This window comes from Electrophorus electricus, chromosome 17, assembly GCF_041902795.1.
Source record: "Electrophorus electricus isolate QZ-2024a chromosome 17, ASM4190279v1, whole genome shotgun sequence".
In the NCBI taxonomy this organism is placed as follows: Eukaryota; Metazoa; Chordata; class Actinopteri; order Gymnotiformes; family Gymnotidae; genus Electrophorus; species Electrophorus electricus.
In genome coordinates this window covers 9,483,741-9,497,600 of record NC_137513.1, presented here as the reverse complement: position 1 = coordinate 9,497,600, position 13,860 = coordinate 9,483,741, and the positions used below count along the sequence as shown (strand labels likewise).

Here is a 13,860-nt window from a genome sequence, read left to right as displayed (position 1 = left end):
ACTATAAATACTATAAATAAATAGTATTATTTATTATTCAAACAATATTTTCAGAATTTGGATTATGGCACCACAATTTATTACATTATATTAAACACAACACCAAAAACATAATTCAAGCAAATTCAAGCAAAATATTGAAAATCAGCAAAAAGCAGGGCATTAATCATATTAGCTTTTACCATTCGTGAGGTACGTGAAGGCATTTTGGTACTCATTGGTAATGTAACCCTGCAAATACACACACACACACACACACACACACACACACACACACACAGAGAGAGCTCTATTTCCCTGGACAGTGGTCTTATAACTGCACTGTGACATCACGGCACAGATGTGTCAAGGCCCACTCTGGGCGGATGGCCCAAGTACTTTAGGGAGAGTGAATCTGGGGGATCCAGAGAAAGGAGAGAGGCAGGGCAAGACAGACAGAAAGCTCGAGAGGGGTTTGTCACCTCCGTCTACGGGTGTGTCACTGCTGATCCTCAAGATTGTGCAGGTGTGTTTTGAGCCTGTTTTGGGCAGGTAAGCAAACACCTGTACAGGTGCCCGATGCTTAATGATGATGCTCTCTTATAGGAAGATCAGTCGGCATGCTGTCATGCCTCAGTCTTCAGCTACACAAATTCTGTTTGTACATATATTTTACACAACAGACTTTAAAGCATAGTTAATATACTGTTTATTGGTGTCATATTTAATCTTCAAAGCCAAGCTCCTGAAAAATTAAGAAAGGCCCAGTAGTGTTTTCTTCTGTTGTTGTTGTCTGGGGGGGTTGCTACATACATATATTACTACTGATATGTTTTACTATACAGTGTAAGACAGTGTAAGTTTATCTTTACCATAACTCTTAACAAATAAACAAATTCATTATTATTTATCAACAATTTCAATGGCCCTCGAGAATTGCTGTTAATATTCAACTGAAATGTTTTTGGTCCATTTTTGCCCTGTCCCTTAACAACAGCAGTATTTAGGCATGCAAGCTTAGCAGTGTTTACGTAAGTCTGATTGAGGTCAGTGAGCCATCAGGGTGGAAACCGTAGCAGCAGTTGGGCAGATGAAAGAGGAGAATTTGAAACTCAGAGATAACAGGTGGATTTAAACCTGGACATGACTTCAGGAGACTTTATTAAGCCAACATTTGTGTGTGTGTGTGTGTGTGTGTGTGTGTGTGTGTGTGTGTGTGTGTGTGTGTGTGTGTGTGTGTGTGTGTGTGTGTGTGTGTGTGTGTGTGTGCACAGAACATTTTTTTAAACTGCTCCTAAAATGACTGGCTGTATTGAATATTGCTCTGGTTTCCCACAAGACCTGCCTTTCCATTTCTCCCTCTCTTTCTCTGCTAGAGTTGTGTATGTTGAGCTAGAGGACTCTTCAAGAACTTCATCTTCTATCTCCCTTGCTGTACTCCTGTACTGTAACCACATCCTGTTCATGAGAGATGGACCGATCTACGCAGGAGCTGTTTCTGAACTTTATGATCGTATTGATCACAGTTCTGCTCATGTGGTTGCTCGTCAAATCCTACCAGGACGCGTGAACTCTTAACCTCGTTCGCGATGTACAATTGGAATGAAAGCATATGTAACGTTACCCCCCTGTCTCCTGTAGATGGCGCCGATTGGTTTGGAGACCGAGAAAGCCTCTTCCTTACTACTAGAAAAGAAGAGCTTGAGCTCCTAATGTACTAGTAGTTACCGTTACATAGATGAAACATGTAATACAAGGATGGCTCAAAACTTTTTTTTTTTTTTTTTTTTTTTTTTCATTTTTCATTTTCCACTTGCAAAGTATGTTTTAAATGATCTTGAATGTAAGCCTCCATTTATTTGACATGTAAACATTTTAGGCTTACATGTAGTAGAATAAAAAAGTTTAAAAAAACCCAAAACATTTTCCTAACATATTTATTATTGGAGATTTTGATACTATTACATATAATAATATTTTAAAAGAAACCAAAAAGAGAAGCCCTATTTAAAATAGATTTTCATGTATTCTGTTATTTCTTTGAATTGCTAGTAAATAACAGAAGCAAGGCTGTAGGAAGTGTTACTCAATAAAAACAACTATTAAAATGTTTGTTTAAAAAAGACTGGCTTTCACTCGGGTTAGCATTTTCAGGTAAACCTCTGAAAGGAAACAAGGCTTTACAAGGACCTATATGGAATGGAAAGCGTGGAGCTCTGCACAATACAATACGTGCCATCAAACACAACCATGTGGTATTACAGCAGGTGAAATCAATCAAGTGGCTCTGTGACTCCTGATATGAGAATGTGCCAATGGTCTTAAACACCTAGGTATAAAACAAGTAAGACAACTCCAAGCATATCCTTTATTGCAGGGATGTGGAAACTTAAAATGGACATTACATTCTGAGTTTTGGAGTGACGTTTACAGACTTTAATTGGTATACACACCCAGATGCACACACATATACAAATGGCACACACTAACACAAAGATGCAGTTTTACACAGCCTATGTTGTGACTTATTGTTCTAGAGTTGCATGAGTACCTTTGGGAAACAAAATCACTCTAAAATGAGTCAGTGCCTGAGTCATCTTGGCAAATCAATCATCTTAGGCTTCATTTAGATGTCCAGTCAAACCTGACTGCTGTATAAACAGCGGAAAACCTCACAGTGAGTCACATTAATTAGCAGGCCAAGCATGCAGATAGGCAGTAAAGTAAGGGGACAAAGAAAAGAAAAACAGAAATCTGAGAATTAGAGTATGCTGGTCAGTTTCAGATTAAAGTGATCTGTTCCTCCCTTCTCCACACAGATGGGTCAAACGCATCGCCAATGTGAACCCAGTATAAAAGATAAATCACGACAACTATGATAAATAAATGTTTTCAAATTACTATCAAATACATTCTCACCCATGTGTGGAACTATATGATATGAAAGTTTTGAAAACATTACTCACAAATGTACATGTTTTTATCACTTCAGTGTAATTCAAAAGGTGGCAAAAAAGAAATTGAGATACTATAGGCACGGTATACTCTGCTACCACTAGACGACGCAATAGCAACCAATGGACCTGGTTGGAACGTCAGCAGTATTTGAAGGACTTTGGTTAGCCAAGTCCTACAGGTACACTATGTGCAATCAAAGCAGGCCAAAATATGAGTGGCAAATGACACTTGAAAGCACAGGTCTGAGAAATGGTATCAGTGAAAAGAATGCATGTAAAAAAAAAAAAAAAAAAGCTCTCTTTCAGTGAGTTAGTGAATGAAGCTACTGAATCAGCAGTTAACCACGCTTCATGGTTAATGAGAAAGCAATTTAAATTTTTCCAAGTTTGATTCTGACATACAAATACATTTATATATTTTTTGCTTAATATATTTCTGTATTCAGCAGCTGTGCACACATTGTTGTACTGTTCATAATAGAATATTGTGATACATTCACAGCACAGGCCTTAGTTTCTTTTGTAATATACACTAAATTGCCACTTTAGAGACACTTGCCCTTTCACAGCTGGAGCTTTCCTGTAAGGAAATTATACACATGACCCAAGAGGGCTGCAAAAAATCAAGTCCATGGACCAGTTTCAGTGTGAATCCATATTAGAATGCTAAATCGAGCGATCTGAACAACTTTGAATGAGGTATTGTTATCGGTGCTAAACTAGCCAGGGTCAGTATTTTCAACAGCTGCCAACCTTGTGGGGTTTTCTTGTGCAACAGTGTTGAGGGTATACTCAGAATGGTATGCTTGAGCAAAACATCCAGTGAAGGGGAATCCTGTGGACAGACATATCTGAAAAGGGTCAGAGGAGGGTGTCAAGAATCATCCTGCAAAAAACTGGAAGAGCACAGTCAAGCAAATTACAGCCAAATACAACACAGGTGCTCCAATTAATGTGTCTGAACACACAACTCATCATTCCTTATAACGCCCAATGAGCAGTTCAACTGCCACTGTTGTCCAAGGGAAACAGAAAGGCAAGGCACCAGTGGAAAAAAAAAGAGCACAAATACTGGATCACTAAGCAGTGGAAAAATACCACCAGGTATTTCAAATCAGATGAATCCAGATTTCTGTTACACCATGCTGATGGAAAGGTCAGAATTTGGCATGAGCAACGAGCCCTTTCTGTCAGGTCTCAGTAGTTCTGGCTGGTGGAGTAATGGTATGAGAAATGTTTTCTAGGCGCACACCGGATCCTCCCATACCTGTGGATGGAGAGTAGGGCTTACATAAATATTGTGGCTGACCAAGTTCATTCCTTCGTGGCAGCCGTTTACCAAATGGCAGGAGGACACTTTCAGCAGGACAATACGCCATGCAGCAAGGGTCATATAGTCATGGATTGGTTATGGGCACATGACAGTGAGTTTTCCTCACTTCCTTGGCCTCCATAGTCCCCAGAGCTTAATCACAGAGCATCTCTGGGACAAGGTAGAATGCGCTGTTCAAAGCATGCCAGTACCTCCATCTAATTTGCAGCAACTGTGAGAAGCTCTCCTGCCCGCATGGGCCAAGATTCCTAGTGGAATCTAAATCATGATGAATTGCAGTGATTCTGAAGGCCAAAGGAGGTCTAGTGCACTACTAGATTGGTGTCTCTAATAAAGTGGCTTTTCAGTGTATATTTTACAGGCACTGAAAAATATCAGTGCCTAAACTTATCAATATGTTGATGTTATTAACTTTCTATCATATTTTTATTGTTGAAGGTTTTTTTGGTCTATTGCTGTATATTTAATTTGTTTTTTTCCCATTGCTTTGCACTGATATTGCTGACAAATTTAATAGCCTTTTTTTCCTCTTTGCTGATGTGATGACTGAATAGTTTCTCACTGTGTCTGTGTGCTTTTACTATTTGCATGTAATTCTGTTTTACTAGAGGCATTTGTTTACATCTCAACATTAGTAATTTTTTAAGTAAAAGTGACCAGATATGGCTGTACAAGTTATATATGAGGTTATGTCTCTTTGTTGTTGCTTAGCCTGTGTGTGTATATATGAGTGTGAATGGGTGTGTATGTAGGGATCTGTACTCAGCTTAAGCATGTATGTGTACATATGTAGGTGTGAATCTAAGTTTGTGAAAACACATGCATAGCTCTCTCTAAGAATCCCTCTAGCAGGTCAGTACTTAGTGTGTTTTTGGGTGCGCACATGTGTGAATATTGCACACACCACTAATTATTGAACCGCTCCAGAGAGTTGTGGACACATGCTCATGGTGTTGTTGCAAGCTCTGACCTCCAGGGGTCCCTGTAGTGGTTAAAGCTGAGCACCTTGCAGTGGAACTCAGTGAGCGGCCGTGGCATAGGTGCTACCTCCGCCCACTCGGAGCGTCCACTGTGATACACTTGCACCTCGTCTGTGACCTCGTCGGGCGAGTAGTCCCCTCCCAGGATGTAGATTTTGTCCCGCACCCCTATTGCCCCAGCGTTGAATCCAGCACACTCAAACGAGCCCTCCCCCTTCCACACACACGTGTCTGGGCAGAAGCTGTACACCTTGTACGTGGACAGGTCGCAGAGGTACAGCGTCTCGCTAACAGCCACGGCCTTAACCAGGGTGGCATGGAAGAACTGGCCAAACTCTGCCACCAGGTGGCACCACTGGTCTGTGGTGGTGTCGTAGTGGAAGAAGCAGTCGAGCGACGGATTGAAAGCCTCGGAGACCTCCAGCTCAGAGCCCAGCACGTAGACCACACGGCCACATGCGGCCGCCTCTGGGAAGTAGACGCGTCGTGGGAGCGAGCTGACGGACACCCAGGAGCGGAGCAGTGGGTCGTAGTACTCCACGTCCTGCAGGCTGCGTGCGTCCCGCGTCCCGTGCGCCTTTCCGCCGATGACATAGACGCGTTGCATGGCGGTGACGGAGGCGTGCATGGTGCGTGCCTGCCCCATCGGCGGGGCCTGAGTAAAGGCGCCTGTCGCGGGGCAGTAGCACCACGCCTCGGCCGTGGCATCGTGGTGGGATTCGGCGATGTGTAATCGCACCGCCCGGCCACAGCTGCCACGGCAGCCGCCAGTGACAAACAGCTTCTCTCCAAAGGCGGCCAGGGAGGAGCCTGGCAGGTCGTCGAGCTGGGAGGCTTCGCGGGGCAGCTCACGCCAGCGGTCGGCCGCCACGTCGTAGCAGAACGCGTGCCGTGCCGTGCCGTTCTCCTCCGTCTTGTGCACGTAGATGTAGCTTGCCGTCGTGGATGGACGGGCATCGGTGAAGGTGCCGGGGAACTCTGTGGCGTGCACCAGCGCATCCGCCATCAGGCCCGTGCACTTGCTGTCGCTTAGCAACAGCGCCTCGGAGCGGCGCATCTCCTCCAGGCGGACAGGGAGGAGGTGGTGCAGGCGCACGTGTGGGAGGAGCCCCGGGAGCATGTGCTGACGAGTCTCCGGGTCATGCTGAGCCCAGCGGAGCAGAGCGAGGAGCACGCTCTCCTCATCTGGAACGCTGAGGGAGTCTGAGGACAGACAGTGCTCCAGCACCCCTGCAGCCATCTCCAGGAAGTCTGGACTGGAGCAGAGCATGTGGAAGTTCGCCATAACGAAATCAGTGGCATGGGACAGGAGGCGCGACGAACCGTAGCCCTCGGCGACAGCCAGTAGGTGAAGGCAGTTGGAAACGTCGAGGGTCTGGATCAGGAAGTCACTGCAGGCACGAAGGAGCACTCCTACCTGCAAATAAATATAAATGAAACTTTAATAATATAAACGAAATAATATACATTAATTATGAAACATTTCAATTTGATACCTTAAAAATGTAATTGTGTGCAACTTTTTAAGATACGGTAAATATGCTGTGTTGTCCGCAAAACAAAAACAACCATACAAACAAAAAACAACAACAACAACAAAAAAACAAACAATACGGTGGAACCCATCTGAGAATCGAACTGAATTTAAATGACATTTTTTTATCTCGTCATTTAGTTTAAAGAACCATGAAATTTTCCTCTTGTACAGCATAACAAATCGGTTAATTATTCAATCCGTTTATAACCTCTTTAGCAGTACGTATGTGATATACATTCTGCTGTCCAAATCAGTAACCTCTGTGCTACTACTGTTATATGCATTTATTTCTCGTCTCACCTGCAGAAAGGAGGCCAGCTGGAAGAGCATATCTACGTTTTCCTCCACGATCTCAATCTCGCCCAAATACGCAAAGTCAAGGAAGGCGCGTACGGCTCGCGGGGACAGATTGCTCAGGGTCACTGTACCGTCGTCACGCTCTCGCATGTCCACCTCGAACATGGCTCTATAACGGAAACGCAAGAAGATGCGATTAAATGTGACAAGGATCTGAAAGCATTGGGGATTTAGAATGACATTTTAATCACACTTAAAAAAAAATAAAAAAAATTAAAAAAGCCGTCTGCTCTTTAGCTCCAGCAAATTAGCAAGTTGTCCGTCTCGCCTGAAGAAGTCGCTGGAGGCGGCGAGGACGCAGCGGTGACACGGTAACGTGTCGTTCTCCACGCGGATGCTGAAGTCGAATAGCACGCCCCTGTCGCGGAATCCGCGGAGCACGCTCAGTATCTGCTGCCCGTGGGCTTCGGACACCAGCACCGCGGCTCGGCGCTCCGGAACGCCGTTACGCACAGCTCGGCGGCCGGCCGACGCAGGCTTTTCCGCGTCGTCCATCGCGATCAACCTGAAAAGGAAAGCGTGAGAACTCATGCAATATTATATATAGATATTATTATCCTTTTAAATGTCTCTCACGAAGACTTGCGTGCGGGAGAAAGAGACAGAAAACAAGAACAGCCTTGAGTGGGAGAGAGATCACGCCGAGAGAGAAAAAGGGCAGAAAATAAGTGCTTACTGTTGGGGTGCACGATTAAATCCCTTAGTGAAAGTGTGCCAAGTTTGTTCAGTAGTGAACTCGTGAATGCAGAGTCATTGTCCACAATCAATTTTTGTCGGAAGACCTTCCTTCAGCTTTCTAAGTCCTAAACCCATTTCAGATATGCTGACAAAATTCAGACACATCCTTCATGTAATTCAAACAAATTAACTTCACGTAAACGTTTTCAGTGCCGAAATAGTTTCAAGCTTCCATCTGACTTTCGAGAGGCCTCATGCAAGAACATTTTCGCTTCATTTTCTTATCCTACATGTGACATTCGTTTGTCGTAAAGATGATTCGTATGACTGTGCCACGTCAAATTCAGCAAACGCTCATCAAGTTTGTCCATACAGGAGTGCCCGTTCATTAGTTAGGAGTTAGCACGTTTGACGCTCCACCCGAAGAGAAACACGGGCGTAGAACAGAGGGTAACCGTGAAACCTCCTTGGATGGGGGGCCCTCAATAACTACAGAAATTTAAAATTGATTTTGGTTTGTAACATGTATTGAGTCTGTCACTGTAGTGACAAATAATATTAGATGGTGTATTCCATGTTCAGTTCTGTTTGGTTTATCCCCCGCCAATTTTTTTTTTTAATAAATAAAATAACGTTTTGATCCTCCTACGCGCAGATCTGTGTAATTTCTGTTCTTGACTAGAGAGCAGAAACCAAAATCAGGGTTTCAAACAGAGAGAAAGCAAATATAATTCTGACCCATTCCTTTATATTGGATATTGAAATATTGGCGAGGAAGAAGAGCCAAAACATGCAATCTTTATTCATGGAATAACTTTTTATTCAGTATGCTACCAGGCTACACAAAACATGAATAAAAGGAAATTCAAACAAACTGGGTGGAATATACACGAAGAGCGTAACACATTCCTAAAATGCTAATTTAACCAAATAGGAACGTAAACACACAAATTCAACAATAAACAACAAATTAAACACACTAAATTGAAACCACATAAGACAGGCACATGGAATACTGGGACAATATGTTGTTATGACATAAGCTAATTAGCAATTAGCTGCATTTCAGATTCAAAATCAGGCTGTATTGGACAAGTATGCTCCTGCATACTTTGTTCTTGGTTACAGTTGCTTGGCCCGCACAGTTGCTTGCATACTGTACAAGAAACATTTCAAACATGCACACACACACACAACTGATGCACATGCAAGGTGTGTAAGTGTTGCGTGCAGCAGTTGGGAGATGCCGTTGTAGAACGATAAAGTAAAATAAGTAGATCGGCAGGTAAGAGGTAGGGGCAAAAAAGTGCAGATAAAGGTGAAATACTATGACATGATCAAGATGAAATGTTTTAGGTGTGTGATTATGTTATTACACAGAGTTTATGCGCATTATAACCTTAACCCTGTTCACGAGTGATGGCATATGGAAAAAAGCTTCTCTGTAGCCGGGTTGTTGTGGTCGTCATTTGGCTAACGTGCTGGCCTGAGGAAAGGAGCTGGAACAGGTGATGGTCAGGGTGAGAGAGGTATGCTGTGATTTTCTCCACCCCACCTCCTGATTCTGGAAGTGAGCAGCTCTAGTAGTGTGGGCATCTTAACGCCAATGGTCTTCTCTGCAGACCTGATCATTCGCTTCAGTATGTTGATGTCATGCTTGGTGGCTGAGCTGCCCCGTACTGTAATGAATGTTGTGATGACAGATTCTATGATGGTCCAGTTCTACACTGCCATCAGCTCCTGGGCTGATGCAGAAAGTACATCCTCTGCTGGGTTCTCTTGATGATGGAGCTGATGTTAATGTCTCACTTCAGGACCTTGGCAATTGTAATACCCAGGAACTTGAAGGATTCCAATGCCGACACAGTTCTATCCAGGATTGAGAGTGTAGGCAGGTTCAGGGGACTTCTGAATTCACTTTCATCTCCAGTGTTTTCATTGTGTTCAGCTCCAGGTTACTGTGGATGCTCCACAGGACAACCTTGTCTGTAAGCAGACTCATCACTGTCAGTAAACATCCTGAAATTTGCAGATGATACCACAGTCAGTCTGATACTGATGAGTCTCATGAGACTGATGACTGTGCATCATCTACAAATTTCAAGATGTTGACTGTGGGGTCCATGGAGGTGCAGTCATTCATGTATAACAAGAAAAGCAGCAAGGAGAGTACACAACCTTGTGGGGCACCCATACTGATGGCCTGGGTTCTTGATGTGAACTTTCCCAACCTCACCAGCTGCTTTCTGCCAGTGAGTAAGTTGGTGATCCACTGGCAGATCGAGGCAGCCACGCCGAGTTTGAAGTCGTGTAGTCGTGCCAGGATGATAATATTAAATGCTGAGCTAAAATCCAAGAATAGAATTCTGGCATAAATTCTTGGGTGTTTAAGGAGCTGAAGGATTAGGCAAAGCCCTGTTTTCACTGCGTCGTCCACTGACCTGTTGGCTTGGTATGCAAACTGCATACCAGCAGGGTGGTTGTGATGCCCTTCATATGAGCTAGTACCAGTCTATCGAAGGATTTCATGACCACAGAGGTCATTTAATCCAGTGATGGTGGCTTTTTTGGGTATAGGTATTATTGTGGAGCATTTGAAATAGGAGGGTACTTCACACAGCTCCAGTGGTTCATTGAAGATCCTTGTAAAGACAGGTGCAAGCACAGGCCCACAGACAGGGTGAAACTCCATCAGGGCCAGGTTCTTTTTGTTTTTTGAAAAGGTGTCGCACATCTTCCTCGCAGATCTTCAGGGCAGGCTGAGTAGGTAGCTGGCCGCTGATGAGGTGTGGACTGTAGTACCTGCAGAACCTGCAGTAGAATGTGTTAAGGTAGTTAGCCAGCTGACGAGATGTCTGGGAGGGTGGCCTTTTGTAGCTGGTGATGTCCTGCAGGCTTTTCCAGATGGTTGGTGGCTCGTTGGTGGACATCATTCTACACGGTTTGTTTGAGTAGTTTTTCTTGGCCGCTTTTGATTTCTTTGTTCAGGGAATTCCTTGCTTGATTGTACAGTGACCAATCCCCACTTCTATATGCTTCCTCCTTGGTTCAGCACAGCTGGTTCAGCTTGACATTAAAGCAGGAATTGTCACTGTTGTGTTTAATGTGCGTCCTGGTGGGAACACAGATGTCCTCGCAGAAGGTGATGTAGAATATCACAGTGTCCGTGTATTCATCCAGACTGCTTGTAGCATTGTCAAACACACCCCAATCTTTTAATTCCATGCAATCTTGGAGCCTGACTTTAGCCTCATTAGTCCACTTCTTCACAGTACTGACTACAGGTTTGGTGCATTTCAGCTTCTGCCTATATGTGGGGAGAACTAGAAACTAGGCAGTGGTCAGAGAGGCCCAGAGCCGCACAGGGGACAGATCAATATGCACCTCTTAATACAGTATAGCAGTGATCCAAAATGATATGCTCCCTGGTGGAGCAGGTCACGTGCTGTTTGTATTTGGGAAATTCGATAGTGAGTTTGGCTCTATTGAAGTACCCCACAATGATGAAAGCTGGGTCTAGGTGTCGGGTTCGGCACTTGTAGTGCCTCTCGCACGCACGCATGAGATGCTACGTAAACCCCGACCAGCACAACAGAGGAGAATTAGCGTGGACAGTAGAATGATTTACAGATTATGAAACATGATTCTAAAAAGTTAGGACTGCATGATTTCGTTATAGAAGTGACATCCGTACACCACAATGTGTTGATGTAACCACAAATTCCGCCTCCTGCTTTCCCCGAGAGCTCTGTAGCTCGGTTCGCTCCGTATATATGAAAACCGTGGAGCTGGAGCGCGATGTCCGGGATCAACTCACTCAGTCAGGTCTTGGTGAAGCACACCGGAGCGAGAAAAGTCCTTGTTTTGTCTGTTAAACAGTGAAAGCTCGTCCATTTTGTTCCCTAAACAGTGAAGTTTAGGCATGTGGATGATGGGCGGGGATTTGCGTGATCCGCGCTGCCGGGGTTTAACGAGAGCTCCGGCGCGCTTTCCCCGTCTGTGTGCGCGCCTGGGTCTGCTGAATAGGGCAGCTGCCCCGCTGACTAAAAACAACAACTGTCTGAAAATGAAGAATCAGGAGCAATGCCTTGTGGCATGGACTGCCTGATATTTAACAAAACATCTGAACTGTATGCGGATGTGTTCGGTTCACATGTGGCAACACAAAAACGGAAAAACAAACAAAACACGAATGAGCTCCTCACCAGTGTCGTCATCTGCGGCACCATCTTGAATCACAATCATTGTGGTCATTAATAAAAATAACTAGATAAAGAAATCACAGGAATTTCATACAGTGCGGCAAGTAATCATTTTAAAACAGTTAATGTAACAGACATTGTTCCTGTTGTCATAAACAAACGAAGTTAGCCAGACCTGTAAAACGCAAAATTTGCACAAGCATACAATATTCATTCAGCCACAGTACTATTGTTGAATAAAAGCATGCTGATCTTGTCAGCTGTTTACATTATAGTTTTTCTTTAAAATGTTCCTCCAATTACATTGATAGTTTTGAACAGAGGAGTTTAAATCTAAGATTTAGTGTACCACAAGCATATGCTGCTTAACTTAATTGTCAGCTGTTTAACACTTAAATGCATAGAAATCAACCTTACAAATCATCCACTTATACATTTTATCTTCTGTTGGACAGACGTGTGTTGCTGAAGAAACCTGTCCAGGAAGTGTCATTCACAAAAGAGCACCTTAGCTGTTTTCGATGATATGCAAACGAAAACATCAATATAACAACATTTATAGCTTATTTAAAAAAGCACATGCAAACTTCTACCCCAAACAAAGGGGTCCAGCTGTGCCCCCCTTATTTCTGTGTTCGTTCACATAAAGTAGTAGTCTAGAAAGGCCCCTCGCACCAAGTCACTTTAAATCGCTCGTTCAAAAGCTGATTTGTATCATCCTATATGAGTGGTTATTGCGTGAGGCCCAATGTGTATCTGAATAGTGAATGTGCCATTCATAAGAAATGTCGAACATCGTAATCTCAAACATTCAGTATATTTGTAAGCATGGATAACGAGCCTACCTGCGGGTCTCAAACTGTGGTACAGAGCTCCGCTTCCGCGCTCGCGCAACAATAAGAGCATTGCGTTAAAGTAAAGAGCAGAATGTTTTCCTTACGGAAAACATTTATACTCAAATGACGTCTCCAGATCACTTTATCTTGGTATCCCAAATCATTAAAAATGTTCTTGATGAATTGCACAAATCTTAACTACTGGCCATTTTGTCTTGTATGGCGAGACGGGAACTTTTTAAACGTATTAACATAAATTGTCTAATACCAGTTGTCTCAGGACAAATAATATTTTATAAATGAAAGTAAATGTGACTAAAGTGTAAACGTTTTAAAACATTGTGCTTACATACCGTTTGAGCACCACGGACAGCGGTCGCACCGCTCTCTCGATAATCCGCCGGAAGAGCCCTGATGATGCTCTTATGTCAAGCTACCGCACGAGGAAATGATGTAATACGTAACTAGACACGTGAACACGCCTATGAGGATTTTCAAGTATTTTATCCCTGAGCCAAAAATAATGGTCGAGAATGCCTTGGTAAAAGCTCCTTCCCTGATAAAAAATATTTTAAGTATAACGAAATAATAGCAGTTCCATAAGTTTATCACATTTACATAAATGTAAATATCCTTAAGCAAACATATTAGACTAGTTCAATTGCTGCCATGTTAAAAATAGACAATGACAATGATTGTGGACAACGAAAGGGCTGTTGGGATCCGTGACAATCACTCTGCAAAATTACATATGCAAAATGTACGTGTTTCTATGTAATTAACCTTAAACCGATTGGACCTCTACAATCCCAAACGTATTCTTATGTAAAATTCACAGCATGGTTCCTCCAACCTAGAAAAGGTGCACAATGTTTCTTCTGCTTCTGACTGGTGGACTTCACCATCATCATCTTCACACTTATATAGTGTAATGATGAGCGGCGGATGCCATGAAGAGCGAGATTTATTACGGACAAACCCAGAGTCATGATCCTTAGAAC

General features: G+C 43.3%; 2 protein-coding genes across 4 annotated transcripts; one reads left to right on the top strand and one right to left on the bottom strand.

The window, feature by feature from the left end:
• Nucleotides 1–341: 341 nt before the first annotated feature.
• sln (sarcolipin) lies at nucleotides 342–2,102 on the top strand. Of its 2 annotated transcripts, none has more exons than XM_081700227.1 (2): nucleotides 342–505; nucleotides 1,356–2,102. In XM_081700227.1, exon 2 carries the CDS (start codon nucleotides 1,451–1,453, stop codon nucleotides 1,547–1,549), a length of 99 nt encoding a protein of 32 aa, XP_081556353.1. In that variant the 5' UTR covers nucleotides 342–505; nucleotides 1,356–1,450; the 3' UTR covers nucleotides 1,550–2,102. The 2 variants fall into 2 exon arrangements, with proteins under 2 accessions (XP_081556353.1, XP_026872643.1); XM_027016842.3 differs by having other exon boundaries at nucleotides 346–531.
• Nucleotides 2,103–2,333: 231 nt separating this feature from the next.
• kbtbd3 (kelch repeat and BTB (POZ) domain containing 3) lies at nucleotides 2,334–13,262 on the bottom strand. 2 transcript variants are annotated; one of them, XM_081700226.1, is made up of 4 exons: nucleotides 13,213–13,262; nucleotides 7,412–7,648; nucleotides 7,087–7,252; nucleotides 2,334–6,666 (listed from the first exon to the last, which is right to left on the bottom strand). In XM_081700226.1, the coding sequence occupies exons 2-4, from the start codon at nucleotides 7,636–7,638 to the stop codon at nucleotides 5,215–5,217; spliced, it is 1,845 nt and encodes a 614-aa protein (XP_081556352.1). In that variant the 5' UTR covers nucleotides 7,639–7,648; nucleotides 13,213–13,262; the 3' UTR covers nucleotides 2,334–5,214. The 2 variants fall into 2 exon arrangements, with proteins under 2 accessions (XP_081556352.1, XP_026872642.3); XM_027016841.3 differs by having other exon boundaries at nucleotides 12,869–13,256.
• Between the last annotated feature and the right edge of the window lie 598 nt (nucleotides 13,263–13,860).